This window comes from Episyrphus balteatus, chromosome 1 (genome assembly GCF_945859705.1).
Source record: "Episyrphus balteatus chromosome 1, idEpiBalt1.1, whole genome shotgun sequence".
NCBI lineage: Eukaryota > Metazoa > Arthropoda > Insecta > Diptera > Syrphidae > Episyrphus > Episyrphus balteatus.
In genome coordinates, this window is record NC_079134.1 from 72171682 (window position 1) to 72184612 (window position 12931).

General features: G+C 37.6%; 2 protein-coding genes across 2 annotated transcripts; both read left to right on the forward strand.

Annotated features, from left to right (window-relative positions):
- The first annotated feature begins 6174 nt into the window (after nt 1-6174).
- On the forward strand, nt 6175-6958 carry LOC129906610 (uncharacterized). The gene has a single exon (XM_055982427.1). It carries the CDS (start codon nt 6175-6177, stop codon nt 6928-6930), a length of 756 nt encoding a protein of 251 aa, XP_055838402.1. The 3' UTR covers nt 6931-6958.
- Nucleotides 6959-7275: 317 nt separating this feature from the next.
- LOC129906619 (uncharacterized) lies at nt 7276-10230 on the forward strand. The gene has a single exon (XM_055982438.1). The coding sequence runs from the start codon at nt 7276-7278 to the stop codon at nt 10228-10230; it is 2955 nt and encodes a 984-aa protein (XP_055838413.1).
- The last annotated feature ends 2701 nt before the right edge of the window (nt 10231-12931 follow it).

Sequence of the window (12931 nt, forward strand, 5' to 3'; positions counted from 1 at the left end):
ATTAGATTTAAGGGTAATATCTCATAAAACGAGATGTGATCGAATAAGTCCGTCTTTGGATTCGAGTTCAGCCACCGAAACCCTTTGAAAAAGCATAGTTTAGTCTTGGCACCAAAAACCCTGCATAAGTACTTGTGGTATTTAAAGGGTTTTTAAAAGAGCATTTTAAGGTGTTAACATAGTGCTTAAGGAAATGGTCAAAGAGATAAAAACTCTTTGTAATGGACCAAACAATTTTTGTTTTCCTTTATACAAACTTCATCGACAGCTTCTGCAACGATGTGAAATTGGTAGTGATTTTAAGGGAGATTTTCATATAGGTAATCAAATCACTAAAATACAAAAGCAAATCATTTAGTGCTGCACATATTAGACTTGTATATTGTAATGTTTTATTCCGGGTTCACAATAAAACTTATTTAATTTCCACTTATATTTCCGTTCAAATAAGAACACACTTTATTTCAACTCAATTTACTTTTATTATTCGCTCAAACAAACACACTTTTAAATCTTTTTATTTACTACTTTGTACTTTGTACTGTCCTCTTTCACTTTAAAGATTAAACTGTCTCCGGTCGGTGTCTACGCTGCCCTTTTATACCGGAATTTCGAGATTCGAGAATGTCTTCGAAGGTTCTCGTCTTTGCTTCTCGAAACTTCCTTTCCAGGAGGGGCGCTTCATACTCCCAGTCTAGTGGGATATTTTGGGATGTGTTCAGAGGGTAGTTTCTTAATTACTAAAGGTCCGTTCAAAGTTCTACCTTTGCAGTAGTAGGTAGTGTGCTCAGACTTTTATCTTAAAAGTAGTTCAGTAATTCATTGTTACATTGCCCCCTTCTTAGGATTGTTCGTCCCGAACAACTCCATTGCTTCTTTCACCATTATAACGATGTAAACGGTCACAATGAACTACCTTTAGTTTGCCTCTTACCCCTCTTTGTATATGGTAAACCACGTCGTTAATTCTGGTTATTACTGTGTAAGGGCCTTCCCAGTTTTGTTGTACCTTCGGTGATAGTCCCTTTTGTCGGTGGGGATTGTAAAACCACACAAGTTCTCCTTCTTGAAACCCTGTTGCTGTCGCTCGTGCGTCATACCTTGTTTTCATCCTGTCACTAGACGCTTTTATATTTGTCCTTGTCCGTTGGTGAATGTCAGCCAGTGTTCAATTCAGGTTATCTACGTACTCATCCATTTCATGTGGCTCGTTTGGAACACTTCCAAATTTTATCTCACTTGGCAGGCGTAGGACTTCCGATGGTGTATGTCCAGTAGAACTATGTGTTGCACTTCTATAAGCCATCAAGAATAATGGAATATGTCGGTCCCAGTCTCGTTGATTATTATTGACTACTTTTGACAGGTGTTCCTTAAGTGTCCTGTTAAATCGCTCAACCATCCCATCAGATTGTGCATGAAGCGGTGTTGTTCGCGTCTTCTTGATGCCAAGGAGTGAGCAAACCTCTTGAAAGATCTTAGATTCGAAGTTCCTTCCTTGGTCGGAATGAAGTTCCATGGGTACTCCGAACCTGCTCACCCAGTGAAAGACAATCTTATCCACAACTGTTTTGGTTTCCTGGTTTGGAATGGCAAATGCCTCAGGCCATTTGCTGAAGTAGTCCATCACTACAAGGATGTATCGATTTCCGTTGTTGGTTTCGGGAAAAGGACCTGCTACGTCTAATGCAATTCTCTCAAAAGGTGCACCCACATTGTACTGCTGCACCTTGCTTTGGATTTTTCTAGCTGGTCCTTTGCTAGCGGCACAAGTATCACATTTTCGGCACCACTTTTCAACGTCTTCTCTCATACGTAACCAGTAGAATTGCTGTCGTAGCTTTTCCAGCGTCTTGTTGATGCCTAAATGGCCTCCAGAAATTCCACCGTGCATCTCTCGGAGAACATCATTTACCTTTGACTGAGGTACGACTAGCTGCATTACATAGGATTTACCATCTGCGGATTCCCACTTACGCCTGAGTAGCCCTTCTTGCACATGAAGTGAGTCCCATTGTGCCCAATATGCTTTTAGAGCGGGGCTTCGGTCGCTGAGTTCTTCATTACTCTAGCCGCAAATGGGATCATTGATACGTCTGAAGTATCACGATCCATCTTGCTACTTGACCCTCTGGATTTTTGAAGTTCAAAAGCCAATTTAGTGCACCATGATCTGTGCGAAGAAGGAACTTCTGTCCATAGATGTACTTATGGAATTGCTTTGTTGCCAATACTAGAGCTAGAAGTTCCCTTCTGGTCACGCAATAGTTTCTTTCTTGTTTCGAGAGTACCTTGCTGAAATAGGCAACGACCTTTTCTTCTCCGTCATGAACTTGCGATAAAACAGCACCAACTCCAACATTACTTGCATCTGCGTCAATGATGAATTGTTTGCCTGGAGTCGGATAGGCCAGCACAGGAGCTTCACATAACCGCAGCTTCAGTTCCTGAAAGCTTTTCTCACACTCACCTGACCATTTAAAGGGTTTACCCTTCTCCGTAAGTTTCCGATTCTCGCAAAATCCTTCACAAATCGTCGATAGTACGTTGCCAGACCGAGGAAACTCCGAAGTTGATGCTTGTCCTGAGGGTTTGGCCAGTTCTTCACAGTGTCAACTTTTTCAGGATCAGTCTTCACTCCTTGGGATGAGATGATATGCCCCAAATATTTAACCTCGGTCTTGAAAAGTGCACATTTCTTTGGATTCAACTTAAGATGTGCTTCTCGTAGCCTTTTGAATACAGCCTTTAGGTTTTCACAATGGTCATCAAATGTTTTCCCGTAAACGATGACATCATCCAAATAGACTAGGCAAGATTTCCAGGTTAATCCATTTAAAACGCACTCCATTAAGCACTCAAAAGTAGCTGGGGCATTGCATAACCCAAACGGCATGACATTAAACTGCCACAGACTATTTCCTGTGGAGAAGGCCGTCTTCTCCCGATCTTTTGGATGGATTTCTACCTGCCAGTAGCCACTCTTCAAAACCAAAGTCGAAAACCATTGTGCTCCTTCCATTGCATCTAGAGTATCGCTGATTCTTGGCAGTGGGTAGCTGTCTTTCTTCGTCACATCATTCAGCCTGCGGTAGTCGACACAAAATCGAGTGCTTCCATCCTTCTCTTTGACGAGAACTACCGGTGATGCCCAAGGGCTTTTGGAATTTTCGATTAGCCCGTCTTTCTTCATTGTTGTTATCATTTCTTCAACTTCACCTTGTTTGGCCAAGGGGAGACGTCTTGCTGGTTGACGAATCGGCCTAGCATCTCCTGTATCGATTCGATGCTGCACCAGTTGTGTCCGGCCGTATTGCCCGCTGGGTGAAGAGAAGATATCAGCATATTCATGAAGAAGACTTCCCGCAACATTAAGCTGATGTTGACTCAGGTTGTCTGATTTGAGAATTTGTTTCTTTAGTTTCTCCGAGTTCATAGTCATCTGTGTATCCACCTAGTTGATCTTAGTTATTGCGGCCACAGATTCACATTGTCCAACAACTTCTCCTTTCTTAAGCTTGATTGGGTACGGTTTGATGTTAAGTATCCGTACAGGTACCATGTTGTTCTTTGGTGCCACAAGAGTCTTCCCGATGATGATGTTTTGGGAACTTTGTTCAACTTCTGGCTCAACCATGAGGTATCGATGGCTTCCAATATTCCCCTTTAGTTTCGTCCACACAAAAACTTCTGAAGAAGGAGGCAGGCACATGTCTTCTTTGATGACAGTTCTAATTGTTGTTGAGTTTTCGTTGCCAAAGACCATTGGAATCTCTACGTTTCTGTATTTCAGGACTTGATAACCGATATCCAAGATGATTCCATGCTCCTTCATGAAGTCGATTCTAATGATGCACTCATCACATATATCTGCCACCAAAAACACATGGGAAAACTTTAGTTCTGCCAAACGGATCTGTTGACGTCAGTTTTATTAAATTCAAATAATTTGTATTCAAAATTCAAATAATGCTTACAAATGTAAAGCATACTTTTAGGCATTTTGTTCTTTACGTAATGCTAATTAAGTTACCATATGTTTTTAATGAAGTTGAGTAATCTGTAAACTCTCTATTTTTGTTATTCATCTCTCCGCAAACTAAGTTTGTGTATTCACCACCGTGATAGTCGCTTTGACTTAGCTAAGTTATTATTTTAATTGCTTTTGTAAGTTAGTTCTTAATTTATATTTGAAGAATAAAGACATTTATTAAATAATAGTTCAAAAGGTAAAAAACAGGTTATTGTGTTTTTTTATTTCTCTTGGTACTGCAAAGATTTTATATTACAGCTTATTATTATTTGACCCTGGGATTTATATTGGAATCCCCCCAACATTTTTTTGGTCCTTCGAGCCGGATGCTGATTTATGGACAGCAATTAATTTTGTGAACCCAACTCATATCCCTTTGAGTTATTTTTTTTTGGACAAAATTGAATTGTGCGAATCTTGATCATTGGAATCTTTTGGACTCTTGTGAGAAAGACTTTTTATGCAAATTGTGCACTCCTATTGGAAATCCTATATCCCTTTACCCAAGGTAGGTGCTGTGCATTAAAATTAGGTGATTATTTTACACATTTATTTGGTATATAATTATAATTATATAAAATAATTATTTTTGACGTGATTAATATAATTTTATTAGTTTATCCATTTTATTGGTTTATTAATTTTATTGGCTTATGCAAATTAAATTAAAGACATTTTATTTAAAAACTTATTTAATGAAAAATTTGATTAAAGTGATATAAAATATTTTCATGTGGGTATATTTGATACAGTTTTTGATCGAAAGGTTTGAGTACAGTTTCCCTACGGTTTCTTTTTAGTCTCGTGATAAAGTACAGTTCCCCTACGGTTTATTATTAATCTCGTGATATAGTACAGTTTTCTTACGGTGTTTTTTAAATCCTTTTAAGGGTTATCTAATCTTTATTTGAATTGATTTTCTGGAATTTTCTTGGTGAACAACAATTTATTTTTTGAGATAATTTTCGGTTCTTCTATTTTAAAAGAATTTTTTTGGTTTTTTAAAGTAAAATTTGTTCAGAAATTTAATTATTTCTATTTGTTTTGGAAGATTATTGCAATTTGTGCACCTTTTTTCTTCGTTTGAGAAAAAATTAATTTTCTTTTTTTATCGTTTTTTTTTTTGAAAATGGCTGCATCTAAAGATTTTTTTCTGAGCGTTAAGCAAATTAACGAAACAATTGAAAGTTTTCGTGATGTACCAAATAAAGATACTATGACTTGTGGTATGTTCAAGGTTTGGAAAAACGAATTCGAGGATTTATGGGATAACTTTCGCACAGTGTATGCAAAATGTTTAAATAATGAGGATAAAACCATAGACGATGCAAAATTATCGACAATAAAAGCAAAATACAATTCAGTATCACTAAATTATTTCAGTACAGTAGGTAGTATTATAGATAAAATTGAGATGGGTACAAGTAGTAAAAATAAGGAAACCGAAATTAAAGAAGATTTAAAACATTCTCAAATATCTGAGTCCACTAAACAAGATTTTGGAATTAAAGTTCCACCTTGCGACGTTGAATGTTTTGAGGGTGATTACAAATCTTGGCCTACATTTCGTGACATGTTCACATCTATTTATGCAAACCATCCCCGTTTAAGTGATGTAGAAAAACTATACCATCTACGCTTAAAAACCAAAAAGGAAGCTCATGATATTGTCGACAAATTTTCACTCACTGCAGATAATTTTAATCTTGCGTGGGAAGCTTTAAAATCCCAGTATAAAAATAAAAGGATCTTAATTAGTACTCAACTTAAAATACTTTTTCAATTCCATCGATTACTATTGAAAGTGGATCTGCCTTAAGAAAATTACATAGAACCGTGCGCGATTGCTTAGGGATTCGCAAAAGATACCTGAAAATACTTTGTTCCTTTTTGAACAAAGTTTGAAAACAGAAACAGAAGTTCCAACCTGGCAATCCTTGGAGGATTTTCTCGCTTCCAGATATAAAATTCTTGAATCTGTGGAAGAAGTAACGCAATGCTCCCGTAAGAAGGCTAATCACATTTCAAATTCAAATTCCAATTTTAAGAAAGTTAACTCATTTCATTCCGCAGAAAAGAGTTTTTGTTGTAAAATATGCAACAGTAATCATCCCTTGCGTTTATGTAAGAAATTTTTAGACATGGTTGTCGCATCTCGACGTAAGCTAGCTCAATCCCAAAAGTACTGCTACAACTGTCTTGCGCTCACACATTCGGTATACGAATGTAAAAGTAAAGTGTCCTGTGACAAATGTGGTAAACGACACCATAGTTTACTGCACTTTACTTCACAAAAACCCACCCCTCCCGATACAAGATCTTATTGGCAACCCAACACTTCTTTAAGTACCATTCCCATACAGTCCACTTCTATTACTCAGCAACAACCATCCATTAGTTCAGGAAAAGATGTTTCATCTGATTCTTCAACTCTTCAAAGTTTTCTGGTAAACCAGAAAAGGAATATTTTGTTAGCAACAGCTTTGGTTAAAATTACTGCTCATAACCAAACATTTCTCCTGAGAGCTTTGATCGACCCTGGTTCTGAAGCTACATACATTTTGCAATCTGTAGTGAACCGATTTAAGCTTTTCACCCGTTCAACCAATGCGTCTATTTGTGGCATTGGAGAAGTTCAAAGTGAATTTTCAACGAGTATGTGTCCTCTCACTCTCGAATCTCGCATCAACCCTGATGTACACATTCCCATTGCAGCTGTTGTTTTGAAAAAGCTGACAGGTAATTTGCCATCGCAGACTGTTGACGCATCAAACTTGGTTGAGCTCAAAAGATTGCGATTGGCAGATCCTAATTTTGATAAACCCGCTTCTATAGATATGTTGATAGGAGCAGATATTTACCCTCTTATTTTATGTGAAGGTATAAAGAGAGAATAAGACCTTTCTCCAATTGCACAAAATACGGTTTTTGGGTGGATTATTTCAGGCCCATGTAATGAAAACCCAAACAAAACAACCCTTAATACATTTTTTATTAGACTTTTGCTTCTAAAACAAGTTCAAAGGTTTTGGGAACTCGAAGAGGTTCCATATGTCAAACCCTTATCTGATGAAGATAAATTTTGTGAAAAATTGTATGTGGATACCACAACTCGAAATAGAGATGGTCGTTATATAGTGAAACTTCCATTCAAGCCCAACTTTAACGTTTTAGATTTGGGTCTTTCCAGAAATAGTGCAGTTTCTCAGTATCTGCGACAAGAGAAACGTCTTCTTAACGATATGTGTCTGAAAGAAGAATACAACAAAGTTCTAAAGGAATATGTTTCTTTAAAACACATGTCCTTTGTGCCACCATGTAGTTTGAACCTTTCCAGTCCGCACTTTTACCTACCGCATCACGCTGTGGTAAAACCAGATAGCGCTTCGACAAAGGTAAGAGTTGTGTTCAATGCAAGTGCATCTACACACAAAGAAATAAGTCTTAACGACATTCTTTACAGTGGCCCTGCTTTGCAAAACGATTTGCAAACTATTTTGTTAAGATGGCGATTATATCCATATGTTTTCAATAGCGATATTGAAAAGATGTATCGCCAAATATATGTTCACCCGAGTCATCGAAAATTCCAAAGGATTATCTGTCGATCTTTTGAGTCAGAATCAGATTTGGCTGATTTTGAAATCAACCGAGTTACTTTTGGAGTTAACTGTGCTCCATACTTAGCAATCCGAACGTTGCACCAGCTTGCTTTGGACGAAGAAAATAAATATCCCTTAGCAAAAGATTTTTACGTTGATGATGTTTTCTCTGGAGGTTTCAGTCTGGATCTAGTCTTCAAGATTCAGGAAGAATTGAAAGCACTTCTTTTGACTGGCGGATTTAGTTTGAAGAAATGGACCGCTAACCACCCTCGCTTGTTGGAAAACATCCCTAGGGGGGATGTTTTAGATCAACACTTTCTTATGTTCGAAGAGTCTTCACATTCGAAAGTTCTGGGCGTTGGGTGGAATGCGAGGGAAGATTCATTTTATATTCGTTGTGAACTATTTCCTCTACCAGATTCTGTTATGACAAAACGTGAATTGTTTTCAAATATTTCAAAAATATATGACCCTATCGGTTGGCTAGCACCAACAACAATTTTATTAAAAATATTGATGCAAGATGTCTGGAAAGACAAAACAGAGTGGGATGGGCCCATAAAACCCAATCGTGTAGAAACTTGGAAAGAATTTGTGAAATCTTTTCCAATTATAAAAGATATTAAAATCCAAAGATGGATTAATTATACCCCAGATATGTGTGTAGAAATACACGGCTTTTGTGACGCATCTCTCAGTGCGTACGCTGCCACCGTTTACTCAAGGATTTCAGATTCATCTGGAAACGTTTTTAGTTACCTTCTTACCTCAAAAACGAAAGTAGCTCCCCTGAAAGCTATTTCGATACCTCGGCTAGAGCTTTGTGGAGCTCTTTTGCTAACCAAGTTAGTAAACGCTGTACAAAGCAGTCTACGCCTTAAAAACTGTCCTGTCTACCTTTGGACGGACTCGATGATTGTACTTTATTGGCTTCGTGACTGTCCATCTCGGCTTGAAACCTTTGTCCGAAACCGGGTGTCTAAAGTACAAACTGAAAGTCCTCCAGGTAGCCTTTGGAAACATGTTCCTTCAGAACAAAATCCAGCTGACGTAGCTTCTCGAGGTGTTATGCCTCAAAACTTAATAAATAATACCCAATGGTGGCACGGTCCAAGTTGGTTAAAGTTTTCAAAGGAAACTTGGCCAGTAACAAAAATTCAAGAGGGCTCCGATTGGAATCTTGAAATAAAACAAATAAAAAGCTTCGTTGTGCATCAAAATTTCAGTCATGATATTTTGAAAAGATTTTCGTGTTATGCTCGCGCTGTAAAAGTAATAGCCTATTGCTTTAGATTTATCAATCTCGCTTCTCCCAAAAGAAAAAGGTTCTATCCCTATAGATACTTTTCTAAAAATTTAAGAAATCATGAAATAGTTTTTGTTAAAACCCGCCTAGTTATACTAGCACAACGCCTCTATTTTAGTGAAGAGTTCAAAGCTCTTTATAACTCAAAACCATTGAGTAAAAATAGTTCAATTTTGACTCTTAACCCTTCCCTAGACTCTAACTTTATAATTAGACTAAACGGTCGTTTAACAAATGCAAATTTGAGTTATAACGAAAAATTCCCCATTATTTTGCCATATGCATGTCCATTATCAAAATTGTTGGTTGGATTTGTCCATAAAATTTCCTTACATGGAGGGAACCAGCAAGTTTTATACTTAATGCGAAAAGAGTTTTGGATACCAAAATTAAAAAACTTAATAAAATTCTGTGTAAATCGTTGCATGGTTTGTGTTTTGCACAAAAAGGATCTTCAAACCCAGTTGATGGGAACACTCCCACCAGAAAGGGTAAACTATTCGTTTCCGTTCACCCACGTAGGTTTGGATTTCGCTGGCCCCTTTGAACTAAAGGTTCAGAAGGGTCGGTTCTATCAAGCTATAAAAGGTTATGCTTGTCTCTTTATTTGCCTCTGTACAAAAGCTGTACATTTAGAAGCAGTTGGAAGTCTCTCCACTGACTCGTTTATGGCAGCTCTCGATAGATTTGTAGGACGAAGGGGTGTGCCCCAACAACTATTTTCCGATAATGGTACTAATTTCGTCGCTGCTAATAAAGTCCTCACTAATGAGCTTCGAAAGGCTTTGGCAGACTCAACCTCGGAAGCTGAAAAAACGTACTTGCCTAGGAATTTGAAATGGAACTTTATCCCACCAGGTTCTCCTCATATGGGCGGCCTTTGGGAGGCCGAAACAAAGTCCTTTAAAACTCATTTTAAGAAAGTTGTTGGAAACTCCAAGCTAACTTTTGAAGAGTTCTCTACATTGCTCGTCAAAATTGAGTCTTGTATGAATTCCCGCCCTATTTCTCCAATAAGTGAAAATCCTTTCGAATCTTTACCCTTAACACCAGGTCATTTCTTAAAAGGTTCACCTTTGCTTTCCTTACCTGAAAGACAAATTGGTGAAAGTACCACCCTAAAGAGTTGGCAAAGAGTTCAACAAATTTTACACTCCTTTTCTAAGCGATGGAAGGAAGAATATTTAACTGATCTTCAGCGAAGAACAAAGTGGAAATTTCCTAAACGTAATGTTGAAATTGGAGACATTGGGGTTGTTCGCAATGAAAATTTGCCACCCACTTAATGGCGTCTTGGAAAAGTTGTGGCTGTTCACCCAGGGAACGATGGAAAGGTACGCGTTGTAACACTTAAAACTCAACAAGGAGATATTCTACGACCAGTAGTGAAATTGTGTCTTTTGCCCACCGATCAAGAATTGTTTCAGGTCTATCATGCAATACAAAGAAAAAAGAATAATATATAATTATTGATATTTATTAAGTTTTTGAGATTTCATATTTTTTATAAATACTTTTATATTGCTGAATGCACAGCACCTTATGAATTTTAACCTTATAAATATTAAGCTTATCAATTTTAATCTTATAAATTTAAACCTTTTAAATTTTTATTTTACAAATTTAAATCTTATGAATTTAAACCTTATGAATTTAAACCTTTAAATTAACTTATTTAAATTGAATTTAAACATTCCTATTAACATGTCTGAGTGAGTAAGGGCACTCTTTAAACAACCCTCGACGTTGGATTTACTAACTTTATTTTTTTTCCTGGGTAGCGAATCGAGGCGCTTCCATAACAAAATACCTCCACCGATGGACTTACTATCAGCATTTCGGATACATGGATTTACTCTTTGCATTTCTGCAAAGGGAGGCCGGAATGTTGACGTCAGTTTTATTAAATTCAAATAATTTGTATTCAAATTCAAATAATGCTTACAAATGTAAAGCATACTTTTAGGCATTTTGTTCTTTACGTAACGCTAATTAAGTTACCATATGTTTTTAATGAAAGGTGTGTTTTTTATTACCACCGGTCTTAACTGGTTATAAAAAACGCCTCGGGGCTTAGCGAGAAAAATTGGCAGCACTGCATACTAAATGTTTGGGGTTTTTTGTTTGTTTTTGAAAAAAAAAAGTTAAATAAATATTTAAAATAATAATTGTCATTCCAAACATCAGTTTTGATGTTTTTAAACAAATTCTAAACAACTTACGAACAAGTTAATTTGGTAGCACAGATTTAAATCTGTTGAAAAAGTTAAGCCCAGAGAATTCTCCGGGCTAAACAACTAAGCCCAAGGGGCTAAAGTGTTGTTCCATTTAACATGTAAATTGCTTAGCCCCGACTGCGTTTTTTTTGTCCAGTTAAGACCGGTGGTAATAAAAAACACACCTGAAGTTGAGTAATCTGTAAACTCTCTATTTTTGTTATTCACCTCTCCGCAAACTAAGTTTGTGTATTCACCACCGTGATAGTCGCTTTGACTTAGCTAAGTTATTATTTTAATTGCTTTTGTAAGTTAGTTCTTAATTTATATTTGAAGAATAAAGACATTTATTAAATAATAATTCAAAAGGTAAAAAACTGGTTATTGTGTTTTTTTATTTCTCTTGGTACTGCAAAGATTTTATATTACAGCTTATTATTATTTGACCCTGGGATTTATATTGGAATCCCCCCAACAGGATCTCAAGACGAACTTCTCCGTACACTCTTGCTGCTTCTCCTGTGGCGGTCTTCAGACGGTAGCTGTTGGTGTTATGTAGCCATGTCATCTTTACCAAGTGTCTTCGTACAATAGAGGCGGTGGCACCGGTGTCAATTGTAGCCACGTGTTGTTTGCTGTTTATGATTGCATCCACTGTCAGACTTTTGTTGTCTCGTTTAGTCTGTGAGACTTGAATTATGGTTCTTTGGCCATCGATACCAGAAACCAGTTTCTGCCCCTCGAAGTTGGTTCTTACTCGTTTCGAATGGGAATCAAGCTGAGGATGAGTGTTAGTTATATCGCTTAGCTGTTGTTGGGCAATATTCCTGTTTCCACAGTGTGTGCAAGCAGTTCTTTTTGGTGGCAATCTGCACTGCCGCTGGAGATGTCTTGTCTTGTTACAGTTCCAGCATCGAGCAGCTCCGTCTCGTTGGTTTCTTTGGAATGCGAGTTTTTGACAAGAGCATTCCTCGACTGTAACTTCTCTTACCCGATGAACGCCTTGAGAAGCCTGTTCTGCTGCTTCCATAGTTAGTGAGAACGCTAATGCTTCAGGAAGGGAACGTTTTCCAGCTGTTCGTATAGCTCGCTGAAGATTTATGTCAGATACAGCACGAACAAAGGCTTCTGTCGCAAACTGATTGATAATGTCGTCTCCTGCTGTCGGATATGCCAGATGAGCTAACCTTTCAATATCAGCTTGGAGTTGTTGCAGAATTTCTCCTCTTTTCTGGACTCTTGTATTGAGTTGGACGCGGAAGACCTCCTGCATATGGCCATCTCCAAAGCGTTTTTCAATAACCTGGACAAGAGCGTTAAAGTTACCATTCTTTTCTGGTGGTAAAGTTTGTAACAACTCAGCAGCAGGACCTCTAAGAGCAAGAGTCAGCGCTATACATTTGTCTTCGTCATCCCAGCCATTTGTTGTGGCAGCTGCCTCAAACTGTTTCTTGTAGATCGACCAAGAACTTTGTCCATCAAAGGTTGGTGGATGCATTTCTTTCTTCTTTAAATACTCACCAGAACTTTCTCGCACCTTAATTTTTCGAACCTTGTCCAACTCTTTAGCAATGTCTTGGAATTTCTCTTCGAACTTTGTGTCCATTGCCAACAGCTTTTCTTTGTTTTCTTCGACACGCTCGTCAAGAGCAGTGTTCTTCTTCTCGAAATCAGCAAGCTTTACCTCTTAAATATTCTTCTGTTCTTCTAGAAGGTTCTTTTGCTCATCACGATGTTCTTCTAGATGTTTCTCCATTTTTTCGAGAAGATT